The sequence below is a fragment of the Meriones unguiculatus genome, chromosome 3 (assembly GCF_030254825.1).
Source record: "Meriones unguiculatus strain TT.TT164.6M chromosome 3, Bangor_MerUng_6.1, whole genome shotgun sequence".
In the NCBI taxonomy this organism is placed as follows: domain Eukaryota; kingdom Metazoa; phylum Chordata; class Mammalia; order Rodentia; family Muridae; genus Meriones; species Meriones unguiculatus.
The window spans coordinates 12796798-12821804 of record NC_083351.1 but is presented as its reverse complement, the minus strand read 5'-3'; the positions used below and the strand labels follow the sequence as shown (position 1 = coordinate 12821804).

The 25007-nt window shown below is 43.4% G+C and overlaps 1 protein-coding gene across 2 annotated transcripts; it reads left to right on the top strand.

The window, feature by feature from the left end:
- The first annotated feature begins 10956 nt into the window (after nucleotides 1–10956).
- Nucleotides 10957–16539, top strand: LOC132652955 (aflatoxin B1 aldehyde reductase member 3-like). 2 transcript variants are annotated; one of them, XM_060379177.1, is made up of 7 exons: nucleotides 10957–11236; nucleotides 12802–12989; nucleotides 13204–13308; nucleotides 13540–13636; nucleotides 13873–13972; nucleotides 15395–15524; nucleotides 16204–16539. In XM_060379177.1, exons 1-7 carry the CDS (start codon nucleotides 11035–11037, stop codon nucleotides 16363–16365), a joined length of 984 nt encoding a protein of 327 aa, XP_060235160.1. In that variant the 5' UTR covers nucleotides 10957–11034; the 3' UTR covers nucleotides 16366–16539. The 2 variants fall into 2 exon arrangements, with proteins under 2 accessions (XP_060235160.1, XP_060235161.1); XM_060379178.1 differs by lacking the exon at nucleotides 15395–15524.
- Nucleotides 16540–25007: the final 8468 nt, after the last annotated feature.

Below are 25007 nucleotides of genomic sequence, written 5' to 3'. Positions count from 1 at the left end.
ACAGGCTCCATTGCTGCTTCACCCAAAGCGGTGGCTTTGTGGAGCTTTGCCTTGTTGTGCCTGATTCATGAGACCCCAAAAGACCGCCAGGAGTTGAGTCTATTGCAAAACATATGAGGGTGTTTTTATTATAAGCTATAGCTTGGGCTCACACCCTCACCACCACAGCAATTGAGAACAGAGAGCCTTGTGCTCAGGGTAGGTGGTTGATTTAAAGATTCTAGTCCCTCCCAGCCCACCCAAAACAGGGGAATTCCTGTCTGGCAAGCATCTATTGGTTGAAACACAAAAGGGGATGTTGCATTTTGAATTGATTTGCTATAAAAAAGCCTCCCAACCATTAATGGTCTGGCTTCCCTTGTTTGGCTGTTCTAGGGAGAGGGGTTATCTGGGCTGGTTTCCTGGCAACTGTATCTCTAGTGGGCAGGAAAAGAGTGCAGTAAGGCTGGTTCCTCCCCAAAGGTGGCTGGATATATCTCCACCTGTCTGGCCTTTGTTCAGGTTCATGCTTTAAACTTTAATTCAATAACCCAAAAAAACAATTTTTAGTTCTTTCGTCTCTTGACCCAACCCGAGGGCTAGTCAAACAGGCTCCACCTGGAAGAGGGGCTGGGAATAGATTAGGGGCAGAGACTCAAAGAATGGGAAAAGAGGCAAGTTTCTGATCAAGGTCCTGTTTACTGAACATTCAAACAGCACTTATAAAGCAAAGGATCACAAGCAAATTTTCTCACGGCAACAACTCATCTGCATCACCTGGCAAAGCATCCGAGGATTCACTCAAGGTTACACAAGGTTTGCTCTCTGGTTCCCAGGGTTTCACGGCATTTATTATCTAGTTCTTGGGGACAGAACACCCTGCTGTAAAGACTGCCAAGGTCAGGCTTCCAGAAGTTGCCAAGGTCAGTCTCTGAGAAACTGAACTTTAGATTAGATCATGTCTGCCAAGGCCAGGAGGCAAAACTCCATTTATCAGACTCCTTCAGTCTCTCATTCCCCTCTTCCCATGATCATTTGAAGACCCAATCATGGGTCTTCTGGATATGACTCCTGGTATTCTCCATAATGGGATCTGAGTATCATTAACTGTATCGATCCCAAGCATTCCTTCATGAAAGCCATCAAGCGACATAAATACAAGGCCCAAAAGTAAAAATCAAAATGAGTAGGGGACTCATGAGGATGGATATAAAGGTAGTAATCCAAGGAGAACTATTATACCAGGATTTAAAATATCCTCTGGAATCCTCTCTCTAGAGTCTCTCCAGGCTTTTTGTCCAGTTGCTGCTTCATCTAAGCAGGTTCCCAAGATAATAGCTAATGTCAGGGATCTCCTTTTGACTTAGTATTTCAGCTCATCGGGTGGGATTATGGGCAAAGGCCTCTTTTTCTGAAATTGCTTTACTTCTGACAATGGGACCATTGGCATCATGGGCTAGGAAGGCTGAAGTGCCATCCAAAGGCTGGTCAATGGGGCAGTCCTCAGAAGCATCTGGTTAGTTGATCCAACTGAAGAGACAGGGGGCAATCATGTCAGCTTCCAGCAAGTCCAGATTTCAGCTTACAGTCCATAGTTGATCCCCAAATAGATTCTGTCAACCAGGTGAAAATCTGCTGAGACAAATTCAGACTAGAGACAGAAGTTAAAATTTGTCTAGGAAATGGGAAGTGAGGAATCCCAAGGCTAAGGGAAAAACTCATCCGGGGTCTGTTTGACCTATGCCAGATCCAGGTCACATGACCTTTTGACTTCCTGAAACTGGTATGAATTTTAGTTTACAAAAGGAAGTATATTAGTATCACCATTGTATTGAGAGCCATTCTTTAGAAAAAGCAAGAAACAAGTGTCTACAAGACAGCAGGAATGAACTCATGCCATTAAGACCTAGAAAAAGCTATGGCTTTTGGGTCAGATATACACATTAGACATATGTTTTTAACATGATGAGAAGCCCCTTTAAGTCTCTCTCCAGAAGACAACCAAAGGGAAATTAAAATTTCAAGCTTGTGCCTGGATAATAATCAGTCAGTGCTCCATCAACTTATTAGAACTCTATTGATCAATGTCATAACTCTGAACTGCTAAAATCTTATAACAGAGCTCAATAATAGCTTAGGGGGTATCTGAAATATCTCCCATTTCCAATATGCCTTAAATTACTTTCTTATATTATTACAACTTACATTCACATACCTTAAACACCTACTTAGACCCTCCTATCTTTCTTGCATTTACCAACTTTGAAACACTTTCAAACAATTTTTTTATATCCTCATAACTTAAACTTTCATATTCTCGGACCTTACATAAACATACATCTTTCTTCCAGTTATTCACCATAAGACACAGGCAATTAACATAAAGCCTATGAGCAAGGCGAACATCTTTGCCTTTCTAAATAAAAGATCTAGTACCTAGTAGTTCTAAGTAGCTAATGGATTGATCAATGACATAACAGTAGATCTGATTGTATGCTCTTTAGCTGCAAAACTACCATTAGCTTAGTTTAGCCATCAATGGGATCAGAGACCCAAGAAGGATAAATTATAAGCTAAATAAATGTACCAATCTATATACCAATCAAAATGACAGAGACAAATAGTCAGTCCACCACCTAAGCAGTTGTCCCTGGCTCCTGTTGTCTCATGGCATCATGAGCAGAGGCAGTGTGGCCATCAGGCACAGAAGATGAGAGACTGTTTCTGTGGAAAAAAAGAACATGAGAGATTGATCGCACCTCGTCTTCAGCAACATGAAACAATGAATCTCCAGGTATCCACAGCTTTGTCCACAGTTTAGGTTGGACCCTAGCAGTGGGCCAGTTGGGGGTAGGCTTGCATAACACAATCCAGAATCGCATTGTGCTCAAATCTCCTCGGAGACCTTGGGGAGCTATTGCCAGGATTTGAGACTCTCTGTCACAATAAGCTTACACATGTTAAAATGCCATATTCAACCGATCTTTGACAAGCTTGAGGGCCAGCATATCTGAATTAATCTTTGTTTATCTTCAATTGTCTGCTCTAAACTGCATTCTGTAAAACAGAATGCTATAATCTCTAATTCTGGCGTGTTCCTTACATAAGTATTTTAGGACCATATCCATTTCAAGTAGGTCTACATAGGCAAACTTTATAGTTACCCATTTTAGGCTTAACCTTTAAAACATAAACAAGAGACTAGGTAAAGCTCATTCCTGTAACCAACTGTTTGAACTAAAATCAAAACAAAACTTTCAATCAGATGCATAGAGGGGCTAGCAAATCTTGCTGATCCTAGAACGTTGCATTAAAACTGAACAGCAAAAAGCTTAAAGGACAAAAGTTTCACTTAGCACTAAATAAGGAACTGATCACAGCTGGCAGATCTCAACAAAGATGGCGGTAAAAGTGCGGATCCACTCTCTTTATTCCTGACTCAACATGGCAGTTAGCCACGTGTTGTTACAGGCTGTGGCTGGCAATTTAAAACACAGTCATAAGGTGTAGCTGATGGTGTTGCTGCCTCCCACGGTATAGCAACCACTGTGGAGCATTTACAGTTTCCCATAACCAAGTTCTAACATTGCAATCAAATAAGTTTTAGAACCAACTGCATAACAGAACAGTATAGAACAATTTAAAACTGTACTTAACTCTTCTGGGCATACCAAACCTATCAGTCAGAAAGAAACAGCACTAATCCATTCATTCAAGAAAGACAAGACAAGAAAACAATGTACCTGCACAATGCATGCAAAAAGAAAGGTAAAGGAAGGAAAAACCAAAGGAACAACAGGTTCGACCAAGCAAGCAGATAACCCAAAACCATGGTGGCACTTCCTGTCTCAGTGGGAGAGACCCACTTCTAGGCCTATCAAACAGAAGTGGGACTCTGTGTCCCCTACATTCTGGGACTCCATGTTCCCTACAGTGCTATGGGGTGCCCTATCTCCTCCAGAATCTGAGATGTCTCCCAGGTCCCCGTGGCCACAGTCTTAAATGCTCATGTGCAAGTTGTCCTGACATGACCTTTCCCGGCCACTCAATGTATACTGCCTTGAGATCTCAAAGATACATAGAATGACAGAATAGAGACACAGAATTTGACCAAGACAAAAGTGCTTACCTGGGGTTCTGCTCCTCTGGCTGGGGGTCCTAGAACGTCTTGGGAGTCCCCAAGTATATTGGCCCAATTTGTGAGACCCCAAAAAATCACCAGGAGTCAAGTCTATTGAAAAAACACATGAGGATTTATTTTTATTAGAAGCTATAGCTTGGGCTCACACCCTCACCACCACAGCAGTTGAGAACAGAGAGCCTCATGCTCAGGTTAGGTGGTTGATTTAAAGATTCTAGTCCTTCCCAGCCTGCCCAAAGCAGGGGAATTCCTGCCTGGCAAGCATCTATTGGTTGAAACACAAAAGGGGATGTTGCATTTTGAATTGATTTGCTATAGGAAGGCCTCCAAACCATTAATGGTCTGGCTTCCCTTGTTTGGCTGTTCTAGGGGAGAGGGGTTATCTGGGCTGGTTTCCTGGCAACTGTATCTCTAGTGGGCAGGAAAAGAATGCAGTAAGGCTGGTTCTTCCCCTCATGTGTCTGGCCACGTCTCCACCTGTCTGGCCTTTGTTCAGGCTTGTACTTTAAACTTTAATTCAGTAACCCAAAAAACTAATTTTTAATTCTTTGGTCTCTCAGCCACTGAGACATGCTCCATAAAAACAAAGTCCTCAGTAGGGTTGGGGTCCCGGGCTGCCAACTAGAGTACTTGCCTATGGAACCAGAGGAGAGCCTCAGGGGTCCTTGACATCCTTGAGGCATGGTCTCTAGCCTGTCCTTCTGCTTCGGCTTCTCTTTATAGAGTCTCAGCCAACAATTCTGCTGTAGTGTCCCATCCAGCAGGAGTTCAAAGAGTTCCTAAGAAGGGGAGAAAAGAATGAAATAGAGACAAGGAGACACAAGAATGAGAGCAAGTCTATAGTCTGATCTCGCTCTCGGTTATTTGAAAAAATTCACACAACTTTATAGGGAGAAGGCAGGAAGGGAAAATGTGTCAGCAATATAGTTTACAAAACATAACAGGGTGATTAATGATGATGCAGAACACCGCAAGAATGTTTACTAAAAGAGATACTACAAGAATGTCAGCTAAGATATCTCAAAATGTCTAGCCTGACACACAGATGTCTCCTAGGTTCCGGAAACATAGGTCTCTCACCTATGACCTTGTTGCAGCTGTCTGTAACTTTCCACTAGCTGGCCTTGGCTCCCGGCACTATAGCAGACCTAAGATTACACTGTACCCTGTGGTGTCTGGCTCTTTTTTTATGTGTATGAGTGCTTTGCTTGCATGTATGTATGTATGTATTTATAGGCACCACATAACATGCTTTGTACCTGTAGAGGCCAAAAAAGGCTGTCAGGTCCCTTGGAACTAGAGTTAAAGATGGTGTAAGGGGTCATGGTGGGTGCTGGGAATGCAACCCAAGGTCTTCTAGAAGAACAGCAAGCACATTTAGCCACCAAGCCATCTCTCCATTGTTCATCCCTCCCTCCATCCCTCTCTTCCTTTCTTCCTTCTATCAGGGTCTTACAAGGCTGACCTCACATTTGCTGCGTAGCCAAGGATGGCCTTGACTTTCTGATTCTCCCAGTTCTACTTCCAAAGTCTGGGCATTATAAGAGTAGCCCACCCTTTAGTCCCTAACACCCCACACCACTCCCATTTATGCATTGATTCCATGATGCTGGATGTGCTAAGGATAAAGCTGAGCTATGTTGGGGTTCCAAAAATCCAAAACAACCCAGCACTCACAAGAGTCCAGCAAAGCAAGATCTTTATTTGAATTAGGCATCAAAACCTGACCATTCAGGGACAGCAGCACAGACTCCAGAGCTGGAACTGTCTGTTTTCCTGGATGTTCATCTTAGTAATTATTTAAACAAAAACATTAGAAATCCCAGAAGCATCTATGCCAAGATACAGTTACAATGTTTCATCTGTCTGCATAATTTGTTCTTGTTAAGAGCAACCATTATGTTTTGAGGGACAAAAGAAAAAATGAGAAGGAAGTTGGCAAGCTACCTAGAAAGTTCCCCATATCAGGCTATCTCAAAACAAAACAAAACAAAACAAAACAAAACAAAACAAAACAAAACAAAACAAAAGTTCTTGTTTCTTAGATTTGATTAAAACATTTTTTTTTCCAACCTACCCTAAACCTGTAACCCCATTCTGCCAATGTTTTTCAGCTTTCGGCAAGATTTAGGGTAGAACCTGGGATGGGATACAGAATCCCTGTTTGATGTATGTCTTGGGTACAGAGTTTATGGCTCAACTGATCACAACAGATGATTGAAAGAAGAAGCAAAATGGGAGGGAGCCCAGGATTCCTTCTCTAGGATTAGGGACTGGCTACACTGCTGCCAAAGAGGGAACTTAAGCTGAGCACTATTTTTCCCTGCAGCCAGGACTGTAAAAGCGCTTCAGGGTTGTAAAAGGAGGCTCTCTGATCTGGAGATAGGTCTCTTTGCAGAGATCTCCATTAGGCTTGAGAAATGGGACCATCCCAGTCTAGAAAGAAAAACAACTGGACCTTGAATGAGGGCCAGCTTAGAAAGAAAAACAGCTAGGGCTACTAAACCTTGAATAGAAGCCAGACCAGATAGCCCTCCCTAGAGGACAGGAGGAGCTTATTTTTAGGTAAGAAACCTGGGGCAGGGAGGACTGCTCTTGGAAGAAGCTACAAGCTCCCTCTGCAAAACTGTTATCTTTCTGCTGACTAGTCAATGTAAAGAAACATGTGCGGTCTGATTTTTAGGTATAAAAACTCTGTGCTTTGTATACTTGGGGTCGTCTCCTGCCTTGAAGGGAAAACCCCCATCCTGATCGGAATAAACTAGTGCCTCTTGCTTTTGCATCGAACATTGAACCACGGTCTGTGAGTCTCATTGGGAGTTCCTGCAGCGGGAGTGCAGGTCTTGCAGGCTAAAGTGTGTCTGCTGATGGCAGAGCCCTGAGTCTGATAACCTATTAGGGAATCTACAGGAAAACAAGAAATAACAGAGCAATGAAAAGAAATAGAGCACTCATACACACAACCAAGAAGGAAAGGAAAATAAAGTTAAAAACTCTAATTTCAACTTCAACAAATTCCCATAAGCTTACATCCTACAGTGATGTTGATTTCAGCTAGCATCTCCTCTGCAGACACTGCAACAAGTTCAAGCTGCCGGTTCCATAGTATCAGCCCATAAGTACACATAGGCAAACAATCAGCCATAAAGACCTGTACATATTCATACACATATTCAGTGGATGCTTGAACTCCTTACATACAAACAGACAATTGACATACACTCCTGTGACACATGTTCAAAAAACCAGATGGACATATTTACATGCAAACACATATCTAAATACATGTTTACACATTTACAACGCATGAATGAAGCACATTCTATCAAGTTTCATGTCTCCCAGTGAGGCTGGCTTCTGGAGGGTCGCAAAGGTATTTACTGCAGCCACAAACTTCCTACAGTTGTGTTAGAAATTCTAAAACAATGTAACTTTTAAAATTATTTGACTCCAATCAGGAATCCTGTAATCAGGAATTAATTCATCTGAACAGCAGTACATCTTCAATAAGATCCTGTAGGAAGTTTGTTGAATCAGAGTGAGTAAATACCCAGAAAGTGACAATTCATACTATGCCAGATTTTAGAGAGATGCAGCAGAGCACAAATGATGGGGTTGTCAGAGGTTGGAAGCAATTCTGGGGTGCATCATGGTACAGTCTTTGCAAAATACTGGATCCCTTCCAGAGAGCTCTCATACCTACTGAATTTTGCCCAAATCAATGGCTCTCGGCGTCATGTCAGAGGTTACAATCAATACTGGAGGTGCATCGTGGTACAGACTTTGCAAAATACCAGATCCCTTTTTAGAAGGCCTAATGAATTCCTTTAACAGAATGCCTCTTGGGGTTGGGGATTTAACTCAGTGGTAGAGCACTTGCCTAGCAAGCACAAGGCCCTGGGTTTGGTCCTCAGCTCTGGAAAAAACAAAAAACAAAAAACAAAACAAAACAAAAACAGAATGGCTCTTGACAACATTCATACGATATACGTTTTTACCCTTGTTCCTTTTCATTATATCTTTCTAACAGTGTATAACAGACAACTCTCTCACCCCGGTGAACATCTTTTTTGCCTAGAAAGGGGCCTCAAGAGCTGTCACAGGTTGCTTTCTAAAATCCTGACTAGGGAGAGGCAGCCAGCTGACCAGTCCAAAGTGCACCCCAAAATAAAGCTTGCTTTAATCAGACAGTTGTTGGCTTGGCTTTGTTTATTTTTTTCCTCAAAATTCTCAGCTTTAACAGAATGTCTTACAGGCTGCTTTGTAAAATACTTTTTCTTTATTTCATGTGCATTAGTGTGAGAGTGTCAGATCCCTTGGAACTGGAGTGACAGACAGTAGTGAACTGTAGCTGTGGGTGCCATGTATGTGCTCAAATTTGAACCTGGGTCCTTTGGAAGATCAGACAGTAGTGCTCTTAACCACTGAGCCATCTCTCCAGTCCCTGAGACTGTGTTTTTTGTTTGTTTAATTTAGTTTTTTGAGACAGGGTTTCTCTTTATAGTCTTGGCCACCTCACCTGTCCTTCTATTCTTCTTCTTCTTTTCTTTAATCTGTTCTGCAACTGAAGGTCTTTTATGTTGTGTCTCTATTCTGACACCTGGGGATAAAAACTCTCAACACACGTGTGTACAGGGGTTTGTGTGCACACAGGTTTTCTTTTCTTTTGATGAAAACCAGAAGAATGACCTGGGGTTGTTGGTGCATATGGCTGTCCTAGCACTTGGTGAGGAGGCAGGTGGATCTCTATGAGTTTAAAGCTATCCTTGTCGAAAATAACAACAACAGCAACAACAAAGACTGAAAGAGTGAGTTTGCTGAAACATTTTCACTAACTTTTAGTAAATCAGATGAGAGAGTCTGCTGAACCATGTTGTTGACTTTCTGTAAATATCTGCAAGTCGCCTTGCTGAGTCATGCAGTAAGTATATCATTAACTTCAAAGGATGGGTTCCCAGATATTGCTCTTTTGTCTTTTCCTTTCTTTATTTTTTTCTTTTTTGGTTTCTGTCTTTGTTTGCTTCTCTCTCTTTTTCTTTCATTTTACCTTTCTAATTCTCTTTCTTTTTGTTTTTTGAGACAAAGTTTCTCTTTGTAGTTCTGGCTGTTCTGCAACTTACTCTGCAGAACAGGCTGCCCTCAAACTCACAGAGACCTACCTACCTCTGTGCTGCCCACTGAGCGCTAGTTCTCTATGAGTTCAAGGCTACCATGATCTACAGAGTGAGTTTCAGGACATCCAGAGCAACAGAGAAAAATCTTGTAACAAAAAACAAAAACAAAAATGAGCAAACAAAAAAACCAAAAAAAGCAAAACAAACAAACAAAAAACAAAAACAAAAATCAACCAAACAAAAAACCTGAGCGCTGGGATTAATGGTGTGTGCTACCACCACCTGGCTCAGGTTTTCGTTCTTACCGATCTATAATGGTGAGGCAGGAGAGCTGGCTCAGCAGTTGAGAGTGCTTGCTACTCTTACAAAGGACTGGACTTTGGGTCCCAGCACCAGTCTGGGGTCTCACTACTGTCTCCTGATCTCCTCCAGACTGTTACTGACATGACACACATGCACACAAACACATACACATCTTTCTAGTCTTCTGTGTTTTCTGTGCCGCTACTGCCCCTTTCTGTAGAAGGGTCATACATACGGAGTCATAGCAAGTTAGCCATGCCAGGCTTCTTTCAACAGCTGAGATCTGCCTGTTACTGTGAGTTCACAGCTTAGCTCTTTGTCTATTGGACCCTTGAGGGACATTTGGGTTGCTTCTGTGTTCTGCCACTTACAGCTGGACAAACATAAACTCTCCTGTAGGGCTGGAGGTACAGCTCAGCTAGTAGAGTGATTCAGCACCCCATAATCCTGCTATGGCTGCTCAAACCTGTCATTCCATCATTTAGTAGGTGTGGGTCAAGAAATCAGAAGTTCAAGGTCATCCTCAACTACATGCTGGGTTGAAGTCAACCTGAGATGAATGAAACTTTTTCAAATATGTGTGTGTGGATACATGCATTATAGATGTACATGATTGGGAAAAAAAAAAAAAAGACAAAAGCAAGGAAACAAACAAAAGCCCCAAAGAAATACTTGTCTTTAAGTTTTTGTGTGAACATCGCATTTCATCTTCTTAAAAAAAAAGCAAAATCCAGAAAAAGAAATTGCTGAATGGTTTCCTTACCCTTTGATAAACACCAAGGTGTAAGATTGGTTGGAGGAGCCAGTCTCCACCCTCCACACCCCCCACCCCTTTAGGACCTTTCACTGCTTGACAAGTTTACACCTGACCTGTGCCCAAATCTCATCATTTAGTAACATGTTTATTTCTGTTTGTAAGACCAGGTCTTTAGTTGTCCATGCTGGCCTCAAACTTGGTTTGTAGCCAAGGTGGACTTTGAACTTTTAATCTTCCTGTCTCTTTACCTCCCAGGTGCAGGGCTTGCAAATCCTTGCCATACACCCTGATTTAGTTAGCTAATTCATTAAAACAAACAAACAAACAAACAAACAAACAACAAAAACCTTGTGGCAATCATCCTGAATCAGTCTCCAGAGTCCTGGGATTTAGGGCATGAGGTCAGGCACCCCCTTAAACTACTTATAGGAGAAGACAGAGACCCAGGGTGGCTCAGGACTGAGGCAGAGGGAACCAGGGAGGGGTGCTAGCTTCGTGTTTTCCTTCAGCTTAGCGCATGGAGACCTGTGCTAGTTTCAGGCATGTTGGTGCAGAGGAGCCCAACTCTACAGAAGTCCCTTCCAACAGCCAACACAAACACACCTCTACTCGCCCCGCCCCATGGGCGTGGCCACAAGTAGCAAATAAAGCTGTAAGCGCCACTGCCCAACGCTAGAGTTACAGATCGCTGCATCCAACTTCTCTAATCCTTCACCTTCTGCCATCTCTACATTGTCATCATGTCGCCAACCGTGCCCGCCACTGTCCTGGGTGCCATGGAGATGGGGCAAAGCATGGACGTGACCTCCAGCACCGCCTCGGTGCGTGCCTTCCTGCAGCGTGGCTACACTGAGATAGACACCGCCTTCCTGTATGGGGAAGGCCAGTCTGAGACTATCCTAGGTGGCCTGGGACTCGGGCTGGGCCGCAGCGGCTGCAAAGGTAACTGTCACACCTGTCATCCCCCTGCTCCAGCATATCTTTGGCTGGCTCCCAAAGCTCTGATCTCCCCTGTCCACACAACAGCTCTAAGAATTGCAACTCCTCAGGCAGGCAAACTTCAGCCATGTCTAGCTTTACACACCTTGACAGTCTCCTTCCACACCTTCTTCCGCAAAAGTAGCGCAAGATTCTCTTCACACGGTGGCCCTAACCCTGGTCTAGCCTGGAACTTATGGCTAGCTGGGCTCTAGGATTTCGGCTGCTGCCCTGCAGGTGCCCCTGTTGGCCCTCGATTCTGTACATCTTGGTTGGTTAGCAGGGTCTCCTGCTTCACCAGGAGCCATACTAGCGCTACAAAGAAAGCTGGGGGATGGAGTTTCTTATACTTATCTATCCATCTATCCACCCACCCACCCATCCATCCAACATCCAAATGGGCTTCTCAGCAGGGGCAGGGAGAGGAGCAGGGACTCACAAAGATGGCCCAACACTGGCCTGTTTTCACAAGTGGAGTCTGTAGCTGGCCCTGACTTTTCTTCTCACAGGCCCTCAGGGGGAAGCCTCTCATGTCTCTGTCTCCAGTTCCTTCTGTACCTTCCTCACCCTGTGATCAGACCTGCCCATCATCCATGCTGCATTCAGGGTCATCTTTTAAAACATCTTCAGATGACACAGAGCTCTGGAGTTGGAAGATTCAGGGACCACCTACAACCTCTAATCTAAAGTCAGGACTCCATGTGGGGTGCTTTCAGGGCCCTTTTGCTTCTGGTCTGCTGCCTTTTCTCTTTTCCTATGTCCTCTATCCCAGACCTGGAGCCCTGGTACCTGGGATGGCATGTGCAGCTCCCACCCAGGGCTTTCTTGCTCCTGTTTTTAAAGCCTGTGCACTTCCTGTGAGTGGGTGTCTCTCTATTCCTTCTCTGCTGGTCTCTCACTTGCCCTAAACACTCAGAGGAGATTCTGAGGGAGCCTGGTGAGCCCCCAGGCCAGCCTCCACCTCCCTGCTCTGCCCCACTGTGGACCTTCATGCTCTTCCCCACTTCATTACTCAGTGATGGCCCTGTTTTCTGCACAGGACGTGAGGGCAAGATCTTCCAGCCTCTACCAGCCCCAGTGCCAGGCTTAGCTTACAAGGTGCCCAATTGTTACAGTGGGGATAGCAGCCACTCCTAATGTCCACAATCAGTTAAGCCTGATCAACCCTCAGGACTTCTCCATAAGCTGGTATCACTCTCATTGCTGTTTCCAGTTGGCAGAACTAAAGAGCAGTCAGTTAGGTCAAGGCCACAGCTATGAAGAGCAGAGCTGGAATTTGAAACCAGTTATATCTCTGTCTTTGTTTGTCCATTTCTCACCCCCCCCCACCCTGCCATCTCTCTCTTTTTCCCCTTTCTCTTGCTCTTGATATAGTGGTTCATATGGGCCATATTTGTACTATGAAGGCTTGGGGTTAAAGGCCTGCACTACCATGCCCTGTCCAGCTTTGTTCCCTGTTACACTGGATAGTCTGTTTGAATTTGCATTTTTCTTAAGTGGCTTGAATTTTCATTTTTCTTCCTGAAAAGTAAAAATTGCCACCAAGGCTATTCCATTGTTTGGGACCACATTGAAGCCTGATGATGTCCGGTTCCAGCTGGAGACATCCCTGAAGCGGCTGCAGTGTCCCCGGGTGGACCTCTTCTACTTACACTTACCAGACCACAGCACCCCTATAGAGGAGACCCTGCAGACCTGTCACCAGCTGCATCAGGAGGTGAGGTGGCCCCTGAGCTTGGAGAGATGCCCTCTGACCTTTCATCTTTACCCTACCAGGAGAGTGAGTGCTGGGAACACACAGCAGAGCTGGGCACAGACCTCACTCCAGGCTACCCACATTGTCAGTCTGCTTTTACTGGTCTCCAGGGCTGAGTAGGGCTGTGATGGAGTCTCTCTCTGAGCTGGGCTGTGATGGAGTCTCTCCCCTGTAGGGCAAGTTTGTGGAGCTTGGCGTGTCCAACTATGCCTCCTGGGAAGTGGCTGAGATCTGTACCATCTGCAAGAAAAATGGCTGGATCATGCCAACTGTGTACCAGGTGAGAGGAACCTGCTGTGCCAGGACAATTCAGACTTTGGGTCCAAGCCTCCACTGATCTTTGGGCATAACCATAAACTAGTGGTTTATGATTATGCTCAATTCTACCACCACTATGTGTATGCCCTCATTGTCAAGGTCCAGGAATGTTAAGGACTAAACTGAGGACTTTACAAGGTACAGTTGGGTCTCTCTCTTGACATGGCCCTCCTCCCCAACTGTCTCCCTGCAGGGCGTGTACAATGCCACCACCAGGCAGGTGGAGAAGGAGCTCCTTCCCTGCCTGAGACACTTTGGACTGAGGTTCTACGCCTACAGCCCATTGGCTGGTATGGGTTGCCATGAGCACAAGTCCTGTGGGTGGGTGGGCATGCCCAGCCCAGCTTTATATAGTGCTGCCATAGGAGATATCCAGTCCAGTCCCTGGGAAGCTGGGATCTTTGAGAAGGGGTGCCTGGGTCCCCTTCTTTTCAGGCTCCCTCCTGCTCTCCAGTTCCTAACAAACAGGGTCCTGACAGCCTCTGGGAGGAGTCTGGACCAGGGTTTCACTGCTGTTTTCCCACAGGAGGCCTGCTGACTGGCAAATACAAATATGAAATAAAGGAAGAGGAGCAGCCCTTGAGCCGCTTCTTTGGGAAGAAATATGACAATTTCTTCAGGAAAAAGTAAGTTGTGTTGGGGGCTGTGTCTGGGTAGGAAGTTCATATCCCAGCACCCACGTAACAATCTTTCTAAGTTGCTTGCCTTCCTGTAGTACAGTGTTGAGCTGAGACAAGAAGATCGCTGGCCTTGCTGGCTGTCAGCTACTGCCAAGGTTCGGTAAAAGACCCAGTTTATGTGGTTATTTGTTTCTTTTTGCGATGGATGTTTTGCCTGCATGCCAGCCTGTGCGCCACATTCACGCAGTGCCTGAGGAGGCCAGAAGAGGGCATCAGGTCACCCTAAAACTGGAGTTACAAAAGGTTGCTAGCTGCCATGTAGGATTTGGGAATGGATCCTGGTTGTCTGGATGAGTGGTGAGCTCTCGGAGCTACGAAGCCATGTCTCCAGCCCCAAGATGCCCTGTGTTAATGATGTACAGTAGATAGTGCCAGATCAGGACACTGGCATTTTCCTCTGGTCTTCGTGTGCACACATGAATGTGTATATACGCTCACCAGCCCTGGCACACAAATCAAATCAAATAACATGAAAGAAGAAAAAATGCGCTTGGTGGCATAGCTCAATGGTGAGTGCTTGTATAGCAAGTACGACGTCCTGGGTTCAGTCCTCAGTTCTGAGAAGAGAACAAACAAAGAGAAGAACTAAGAAAACATTACAAAACAGAAAAGGAAAGGAAAAATTATCAAGATTGTCAACCATAATACATGCACAGTGACAGAAGGAAATTGTTTTCTGGGCCATTCTTTTTTCCTTAGACAGGGCTCACTGTGTAGACCAGGCTAACCCACTACACATGGCCTTCCTTCCTGTTGGAGCTTCCTAAGCGCTGGAATTAGATGTGTGTGCTGCTATGACCAGCCACGCTGTAAGAAGAAAATATTGAAAATCGATCCCTCCCTCGTACAATACATCCCGATCAGTTTCCCCTCCCTCCACTCCTTCTAGCTTCCTCCCACCTCCCCTCTTTCCCAGATCCACTCTCCCTCTGTTTCCCTTCAGAAAAGAGCAGATCTCCAAGAAACAACAACTAACAAGATACAATAAGACAAGACAAAAGCCCCCATGTAGAGGCTGGACATGGCCTCCTATAGGAGAGAAATTGTCCCAAGAATAGGCAAAAATTCTTTTTCAAGAGAGGAATCCTTGTATCCCAGGCTGGTCTTGAACTTGCTATGTAGCTGAAGATGACCTTGAATATCTGATCCTCCTGCCTCTATGTCCCTGGTGCTGGCATTACAGACATGTGCCACCACACACGTTAAGTGAGGCGGTGGAGACTGAACCCAGGGCATCTGGCATAGCCAGGCAAGCCTACCACCACCTGAGCTACATCCCTGACCCCAGCCCCTCAGGCCTGCAGGGATTAGCTTATGCTGTAATGACACCAAGAGACTGATGCCTCTACTTCCTTCCTCACCAATGAGCTACTGGAAGGAAAGCTACTTAAAGGGCATTGACCTTGTGAAGGAGTCCTTGAAGACCACCTATGGCACCAGAGCCCCGAGCATGACCTCGGCTGCCTTGCGGTGGATGTACCATCACTCACAGCTCCAGGTAGCCCAACCATCCCTTGCTGCTTGCTCAGCTTCTGCCCCTTCAGGAAACCCAGAGTTGCCTGTATGTGCATTCTGAAGAGCATACTTGTACTTGTCCTCTCTTCTGGGACTCCTTTTCTTCTGGTTCTCATGAACATCTGCCTTTGTTCTTCCTATTCCTCTGTGTCAGGCTTGGCACAGAGCCTTGCCTCATGGATTAAGCAGCTCCTAAGAACTTAGGCCCTGCTGAGTCCCCATTAGCACTGGAGTCCACAGAGTCCTACTAAGGGGATAGAAATTAATGTAAGTTTAATTATAAGTCCTGCTCTTCAGCTGGAGCCAGTCTCCTCTCTTCTGGGGGTCTGCATCTTGGTCATGAAGTCTCTTTGGGTTCAGCATTAGACAGTAACAGAGTATCTGATAGGCTTCCAAAGGATGCTCCATAAATTTGGCTAATAAACAATCAGGAAATAAGAGCATCTCAGAGTGGCATTTTTACAAATTGAAGAACTCTTCAGCCTACACGGAGGAGCACAGTGATGGGGCTGGAGGATGGTCAAGGTCTATAGGCCAACTGATCAACATATATTCAGTTCTTTCTGGGAGATTAGGATGTCAACATATGCAGTTTCCCTAATGTTAGCATCAGATAGGCAAAGAGAGGCAAGTAACAGGAATCTGGCTGTCTCTTCTTGCAGGGCTCCCAAGGAGATGCAGTTGTCTTGGGCCTATCCAGCCTGGAGCAGCTGGAAGAGAATTTGGCTGCCACTGAGGAAGGGCGCCTGGAGCCAGCTGTTGTGGAAGCCTTTAACCAAGCCTGGAATATGACTGCCCAGGAGTGTCCCAACTACTTCAGATAGACCATCATGGCTCACAGCCAGGGGCTTTTCTGCCACCTCTTGGAATCACACCCTGGCCATTCCTTGCCTTATGCTGCCTTCATGTGGTCTTTTCTGTCATTCTCAACCCATGCAGTGTTCTAGATTGCAGCCCTGCTTGCTTCCTGAATAAAGGAATTAATGAATTTTAATAAATTTAAAGGAATACATAAATTATTCATTTTCTGAATGAAGCAGGTTTCTGAGGAGCTGCAGCCAGGAATCTGTACCTCGGCCTGAATGTCTCCTCTGCTGCTCAACACCTGCTCCTCCCGCCCTGCCTTGGGACCCATAAGAGATGGTGGAACCAGGATTGGGGGCTTCAGAGAGCATCAGTGTGTGAGGGTCTCCTCACTATGTCCTGATGCAGCCTCTCTGCTCACTCTTCCACACACGGCACAACGAGATGGTAGTGGGTGTGCACCCCCGCTAAGCCCAGCACTCGGGAGCCTGAGGGAGGTTTGCCCCTGAGACTGAAGTCCAGATTGATCTACATAGTGATCTTTAGTCCAGCCAGCGATACTTACTGAGACTCGTGTCTCCAAAACCAACTACGGTAAAGTAAAGGGCCCATGGCTTTTGAGTTCTGTCATTCAGATAGTCTCACTAAATCTTCAGAAGTGAAACAATTTGGGTAAAACACCAACCAGACCACTAAAATGAATATTCCTATCTCCCAGGATTGTTGTGGGTTATTAATATTTACTATTCTTTATCTTTTAGTTAAGCAGTGGTTATTCCTAAACCAGCTATATGCCCAAATCACCACACAGAGACTAGGATTTATTTAATAAACCTAGAGCACATTGCTGGGCAATAGTTATTCCATCCTAAACCTCCAAGCCCGCATAGTTTCCTACCATTCAGATTTCACCCATTATACTTGCTTTTAGCCATATCTTGGGTCCGGGTCATCTCTCCTCATGGTTCGAAATCCTCTCCTGCCTATCCCTGCTCTCCTACCCCTACTCTTCCACTTGCTTCCTTCTCCTCCCCTCCGAACCAGGATGTCCCACCTTATTCTCTCCTTTGCTCAGCATTGTGGCTGGTTGTTGTAATTGACAATTTAGAGAACAAATGGTGGCATGTTTACACAAACTTGAGACAGGTGATGCTTAGAATAAGCATCACAATGCAATGTCCTGATTGAAACCAGATAGTGGCTAGAGAAATTAGCATTTGAATGAACAAGGGTAAATTGTATACATTTCACACAAACATACCAAGATTTCCCCCTTTAAGTCCAATAAAAAGCTCCTTTTCTTTCAATACAATAATAATTATAAAAGTTATGAAAGCTATTAGGTAAGATTTACATGTGCAATGTCTAGGTCACATCCTTTGGCAACTTAGGAGGAAGCATTTGATTATCTATCCTATTTTAACAAGTTTAGAATTCTATACCCAAATTAACTTTTATCCTTATTGGTATTATATGAAAATATTTTCTTAAATTCTAAACAATTTAAGCTTAATTGTGGAGATATATCTATTTGGTCTTCAACCCTACCAGAGACTTGAGAAGGAATAAAATTAGTTACTGGAGGAAATAGAAAGTGCATGTTAGTAGCTTCCAGAAAAATTAAAATAAAAATTGACAGAGACAATTTGCTCCCTGAACAGTCACCCATAACTCTCTATAATGTTGGAGCATCATCCTCACCCTTCTGGCTCAGTATATTTGACAGACATATATGTGAAGCAGGGACTATTTAGGACTTTCTTACCCTGTTTTGGCAGAGTTTGGTGGCCGACTTGTCCAGCATTTAAGCTTGCCTATTTTTGGTAGAATTCTGTCTGTTGTGAAAGGAAGACATTTTCTTTTTGCCCAATTGGCTCATTTGAAGCCATCTCCATATGGAGGTTCTTTAGTGCTCATTATCTTCTTTGAGGTATGTGGGATGCTGCCAGGAGATGACCTGTCTCATTATCAAAGAATCTTTAAAATAATAAAAGCATTTTCAAAATGCCATATTTTCTAGGTCTCTGAAGTTTTTGAAGACTTTCCTATTTTTATGTAATTGATCTGTCTACAAAATCATACCTATCTGTTAAACCTAGGATGTATACTCCTGTGATAATTTACCACTGAGCCATTTGTCTAGCACTCTGTGATAATTTATACTAGTGTCTGACATGACTATGAGTTGATTAACTAACAATTAACTATTACCTAAGACCCTAACCAGTTTGTAATAGCAGTTTAAAAATATTCAAAGGAACCTTGAATTTGTATCAATATACTAAAATTTACCAATATATTAAATATATATTTTTTTCCTCAAAATACAATATCCTATACCAGAGTTAAAAATAAACTTCTTTGAGAATAACAAATAAAACCTTAAATTGAGTAGATTCAATTATCTACCTTTTGTCTTATTATTCCTATAAGATAACACTATATTCCCCTATCTTTCTTTTCAACCCCTTTTCTCTTTATCTAAGAAGAAAGGATAAAGAAAAGAAAAAGGAAAAGAGAGAAATGGTTAATTAAGCAAGCATTAGCATTTGTGGTCCAGTCTTTGAATGTTGAGACATTTCAGGCTTTTTAGAAATCCTGTTTGAAACAGTCTAAAATGTTGGACCAGTTGAGATTAGTAGCTTTCTTCCAAGCTCTCTTGGGAGGAGGCTTTGATGAGAAACAGCAAATGAAGCAGTTGAGGCAGGAACACACAGAATGCTGGAACATGCAAGATGCTGGAACTGATGTGTTAATATCTCAGCACGCTGGAAGGATGAATTGTGTCAGGTTTGATCCAGCATCTCCGGTGTCAGGGCCATTTGTTCTGCAAACATATAATTTCTCACAAGCATTATATAGTCCTAAAATTATAAATATGTATGATGTGCAGGAAGAAACTAAATGGTAAACCAGTTTTATCTATGTCAATTAAAAGAATGGCTTAAATTTTTTTGATGATATTGTAGCCAAGGATTTATTGGTCATGTATTGCTGAAGTTCTGGCTGGAGACATATTTTATGTCTCAGTCAGTTTCAGAGTTGTTCCCATGTAAAGGGCTCAGCAGTATAAGTTACCATTATTATTGACCACACAATCATTATCATGTTGAAATCAAAACAAGGTTGGATAGATCAAAATTTCTTTTTTTTTTTGGGGCTCTTGGACACCTGTTATATTAAGTCAGGCTGCTACCTATCTCCTGAGAGAATGCCTTCCATTAGAGAGACAAGCTGGTTGCCTTGAGCAATAGAAAAAGCATGTTTTAAGTAAACTCTATGTAAACTCCTTTATAATTTATAGTTTAAGCATACCCTAGGCATCTTGTACCTGTTTAGAGGTTTAGACCTAGGTTTTTATATATGCTGTAGCTATTTGTGTCTTATCCACTTTTCTATACAGAATGGGCAGTTATGCCTTTATAGCCAAACTTTATGTAAACTCCCTTTTACCTTTAGCATTTAAGCATACCCTAGGCATCTTGTACCTGAATTTTTACATTGGTTGTGGCTATTCTTTGGCTTGCCCCTTTTTTTGATATGGAATGGATGGTTCAGTCTTTTAAACATATGAATTGTAATTTTGAGTTTCTAGCTCTAAATTGGCTGGTATGTACTTTGCCATCTGTTAACCCCCTGTGTCTTTTTGGAATCAGGCCTGACCGAATTTTGTCCCCCCAACCCCCATCTCACATTTGAAAGGATAAGCTGGCTTCCAGAGCAGTGTGACACTTTATCTAGTCAGCATTTAAAAGGTTTTTGATGTGGGAGGCATGCAGTTTGCATGTTTGTCTCCCAGCCTAATTTTGAGTCCTTACATTGACCAACAGAACATATTTCTTAAGCCAAAACGCCCTTTGTACCAGTTCTGTGGAAATACCAGTTTTTGAGATTGGCTGGCCTTTTTAGGGTAGTATGACCTCATCTTGCCTTACATAAACCTAAAATTGATGTGAATCCAACCTTTAGATCAGTAAGGACGTAACATCTATTATTATGAACAAAACAAAACAAAACAAAACAAACAAACAAAAAAAACACCAAACTTACATGGTAGCCTTAAGGAAAATTTTGTCATTTTGAATCTTAAACTATCTCTGCAAGTGGCTAAACAGCAGGAGTTGACATCCTGACCTTTATTATGTAAATTAGGCTGATCTGTAACTTTGAGATCTGCCTGTTTCTTTTACTTTGTGTTGGGATTAAACACATGTGCCTTCAACTTATTCAAATATTTTTCCTCAGATCCATATTATTGTAACTCAAAGTCTTTAAATGAAAAACAAGCAAAGAGACAAGAAAATTTTAAGTTTTGGGTCAGTTGTGCCAATTTAGGTTGTAACAAGCAAAGCCCAGGTGGTTATATTTTGGAATTTATATGTTATTACAGTGACTTGGCAAAACCCTTACCAGAGGGAGCTGACAAGTATCTTGTAGTCAGAGAACTTTGAATTTTAGCCGTTATTAACCTAATTTTTATTGGGAAGAGTGCCCTTTCTATTGTCTGTAACTGAGCATTCCATTCCTTGGCTTTTCCCCCATTTTCTCCTTGAACTTTCTTGGAGAAGAGCCATCACCATTAAACATATTGCAACCAGATCCATGACTATGACAACCAAAACAAAGCCAAAAGGGATTAAAACATCCTCTACCATGGCACTTTTCATTTTAGATGCCGTTTTAGGCCAAGCTCTGTCTAGAAGTCTGTCTGCCTCCAGTTCCTTTCTTTCCAGCCATGGCTGCTGAGCTGAGCTGGACTGAGCTGAGCCAGCCACAGAATAAGGAAGCCATGTTTGTGTACCCCTCCCGCTAGACTGTAGCAGCAGCCAGTTTTGTCTCCAGGTCTGCCCACAGTAGGCTGTCTTTTGCTCCTGGGCCTGTTTAAGAGTCTTTCTTAAAGAGACAGTAATTGACCTGGGAGTTTTTAGGTTTTAAGTTTGGGTTGTAGCACTGGGTGCTTGTTCCCTCCACCAAAGTATGATTTAAAGGGTGTGGCTACTTAGATTAGTTGGGCGCCATTTGTTGTAGGTTATTAATATTTACTATTGATTTATCTTTGAGTTAAGCAGCAGTTATTCCTAAACCAGCTATATGCCCAAATCACCACACAGAGTCTAGGATGTATTTAGTTAACCTAGAGCACAATGCTGGGCAATGATTACTCCATCCTAAACCTCCCAAGCCTGCATAGTTTCCTATCATTCAGATTTCCCAAATTATACTTGCTTTTAGTCATATCTGAGGTTTGGTTCATCTCTTCACATGCTTCCAAGACCTCTTCTGCGGATTCCCTGCTCCACTCTCCTGCTTCCTTCCTCTTCCCTCTGGACTAGGATTTCCTACCCTAGTCATTCCATTGCTCAGCCTTGGCTGGTTATTTAATTGACAATACAGAGAACAAATGGTGGCATGCTTACCCAAACTTGAGACAGAACAAAAGAGACAAATCTTGTCTGAAAAAACAAACCAAAACAAAACTCCAAAATCCAAGCAAATAAAAAATCCTAGCGCTGGGATTAAATGTTGTTTGCTATCACCACCTGGCTCAGGTTTTCATTCTTACAGATCTATAATGGTGAGGCAGGAGAGCTGGCTCAGCAGTTGAGAGTGCTTGCTGCTCTTACAAAGGACTGGACTTTGGGTCCCAGCACCAGTCTGGGGTCTCGCTACTGTCTCCTGGTCTCCTCCAGACTGTTACTCACATGACACACATGCACACAAACACATACACATAAATAAAAATAAGTCTTAAGAAAAAAATAGAGGTCTAGAGAGATGGCTCAGAAGTTAAGAGCACTGGCTGCTCTTCCACGACCCAAGTTCAATACCCAGTACCCACATTGCAGCTCACAATTGTCTGTAACTACATACAGCTCCAGGGGATCTGACACCCTCACACACACATACAGGCAGGCAGAACACTCATGTACATAAAATAAAATAAGTTATTTTAAAATAGAAATGTAATGGCTTAATTACAGAAAACAAAGACTTAAATTTTTTCTCACCATCATTCCTCAGCAGGTAGATATAACTTTGTATGGAACTGTGTTACTGTGTTTGAATTTAAAAATTGCTGTATGAGATGCTAACCTGAATTTTATCTCTCAGAATTCTTAGAATTTGGCATGGGATTACAAAGGGATTTCCAAAAACTTCTCAAATGACCTTAAAAATAATTCTGTCACTTTGTACCAACTGTTTTGCAAAACACTTTTATTTTATTTGCATTGGCAAATAAAATAAAAAAAATATTGATCAATTCTGAAAAGCATTAAAAAGTCTGAATTGAGAGTTCCAGATAGTCAAACCCAGGCCTTTGTGTGTGTTAGGCAAATGCTTTACCAAATGAGCTACACTCAAAGCTCTATTTGGACATTCTGTAACAGAGTCGTGCTATATAACCCTGGTCGGCCTGGTACTTGCAGTATGCTCAGGTCTTGAAATTATGACACCTTCCTGCCTTAGTCTATGGAATGCTGAGTCACCATGCTGTGGCTGCATTTCAAATATCTTTTCTTTCTTTCTTTCTTTCTTTTTTTCTTTCTTTCTTTCTTTCTTTCTTTCTTTCTTTCTTTCTTTCTTTCTCTCTCTCTCTCTTTCTCTCTTTGTTTTGGAAATTTGGTCTCACACTGTAGCCCAGGATGGATTGCAACTCAGTTTATAGTCCAGGCTAGCCTCTAGCATGAAGCAGTCTTCTCAGGTATGAGCTATTGATGTCACACAGCAAGGTCACCTGTTTCAGTATACAGCTCTGATGGTTTTGACAGTTGTACACAGCCTGGCAGTTGACTCCACAATCAAGATACAGAAGAACCCCATCACTCAGCAAAGCTGCCCAGGATCTCTGCTCTTAGAGGCCCCTGGTTTCCTGGTACTAGAGTGTTATGGGGTAGCCACCAGACAGGACTGCTTGGATATGGGTTTAATCCAATAGAAAGTGTTTATACCCATCTGGTGGCTATGCTGGGTATTCAGGAATGTAGCACCAAGCTTTCTGGGGATGAGTTTTTAAGCACAAACACACACACACACACACACACACACACACACACACACACACCAAACCAAACCAAAACAAACAAACAAACAAAAACATATGCTTGGTTGATGTATTTCACTTAGCAAGAACATTTAGCCAGAACAGGAACTACAAAAGACAAAACAAAAAGAAAGGTGAGTACATTTAGAGACTTTCCCAGAACTATGGACTCTGATGGAAGAGGTCTTTGTCTTTGTTTTGGGCAGGTGGTGCTGCCTGCACAGTGAGTTTTATGGCCTGAAAGGTACTTCCATCATGGAGTCAGTAGTACTAAGGTTCGGGGCCTACCAAGGTTTCAGACTCTGTTGCAGGAGGAGGCCAAAGAAGGTACTGAGCTCCCTGGAACTGGAGTTACAGATGGCTGTGAGCTGCCACAGGAGGGCCTTTACATGCTAAGCCATCTTTCTAGTCCTTTTGTGATTTCTGTTCCTCTACTGTCCTTTTTGCAGCAGGGTCATACATAAGGAATCCTGTGCGCCAGAGCCTGCCTTCTTTAACCAGCTGAGATCTGCCTGTTACTGTGACTTCAAAGCTTAGTCTCTGTCTATTGGACCCTTGAGGGACATTTGGGTTGCTTCTGTGTTCTGCCACTTACAGAACAACCATAAACTCTCCTGTAGGGCTGGAGGTACAGCTTAGCTGGTAGAGTGATTCAGCACCCCATAATCCTGGAGTGGCTGTTCAAGCCTGTCATTCCATTGCTTAGTAGGTCAAGGAATCAGAAGTCCAAGGTCATCCTCAACTACATACTGGGTTGAAGTCAACCTGAGATGCATGAGACTTTTTCAAATATGTGTGTGTGGATACATGCATTATAGATGTACATGATTGAAAAAAAAGCCAAAAGCAAGGAAACAAACAAAAGCCCCAAAGAAATACCTGTTTATAAGGTTTTGTGTGAACATAGCAGTTCATCTTCTTGAATAATAATAATAAATCCAGAAAAAGAAATTGCTGAACAGTTTCCTTACCCTCTGGTAAACACCAAAGTATAAGATTGGGTGGAGGGGCCAGTCTCCACCCTCCCTACCCTCACCCCTGTAGGACCTCTCACATGCTTGGCAAGTTTACACCTGACCTGTGCCCAAATCTCATCATTTAGTAACATGTTTATTTCTGTTTGTAAGACCAGGTCTTTAGTTGTCCATGCTGGCCTCAAACTTGGTTTGTAGCCAAGGTGGACTTTGAACTTTTAATCTTCCTGTCTCTTTACCTCCCAGGTGCAGGGCTTGCAAATCCTTGCCATACACCCTGATTTAGTTAGCTAATTCATTAAAACAAACAAACAAACAAACAACAAAAACCTTGTGGCAATCATCCTGAATCAGTCTCCAGAGTCCTGGGATTTAGGGCATGAGGTCAGGCACCCCCTTAGACTACTTATAGGAGAGGACAGAGACCCAGGGTGGCTCAGGACTGAGGCAGAGGGAACCAGGGAGGGGTGCTAGCTTCGTGTTTGCCTTCAGCTTAGCGCATGGAGACCTGTGCTAGTTTCAGGCATGCTGGTGCAGAGGAGCCCAACTCTACAGAAGTCCCTTGCAACAGCCAGCAAAAACACACCTCTACTCGCCCCGCCCCATGGGCGTGGCCACAACACGTTAATAAAGCTGCGAGCGCCAC

Coding starts and splice junctions, on each gene's coding strand:
- LOC132652955 (XM_060379177.1), top strand. CDS start 11,035: ATGTCGCCAACCGTGCCCGCCACTGTCCTGGGTGCCATGGAGATGGGG. Junction 11,237..12,801: donor GGGCCGCAGCGGCTGCAAAG/GTAACTGTCACA, acceptor CTTCCTGAAAAG/TAAAAATTGCCACCAAGGCT. Junction 15,525..16,203: donor ACCATCACTCACAGCTCCAG/GTAGCCCAACCA, acceptor CTCTTCTTGCAG/GGCTCCCAAGGAGATGCAGT.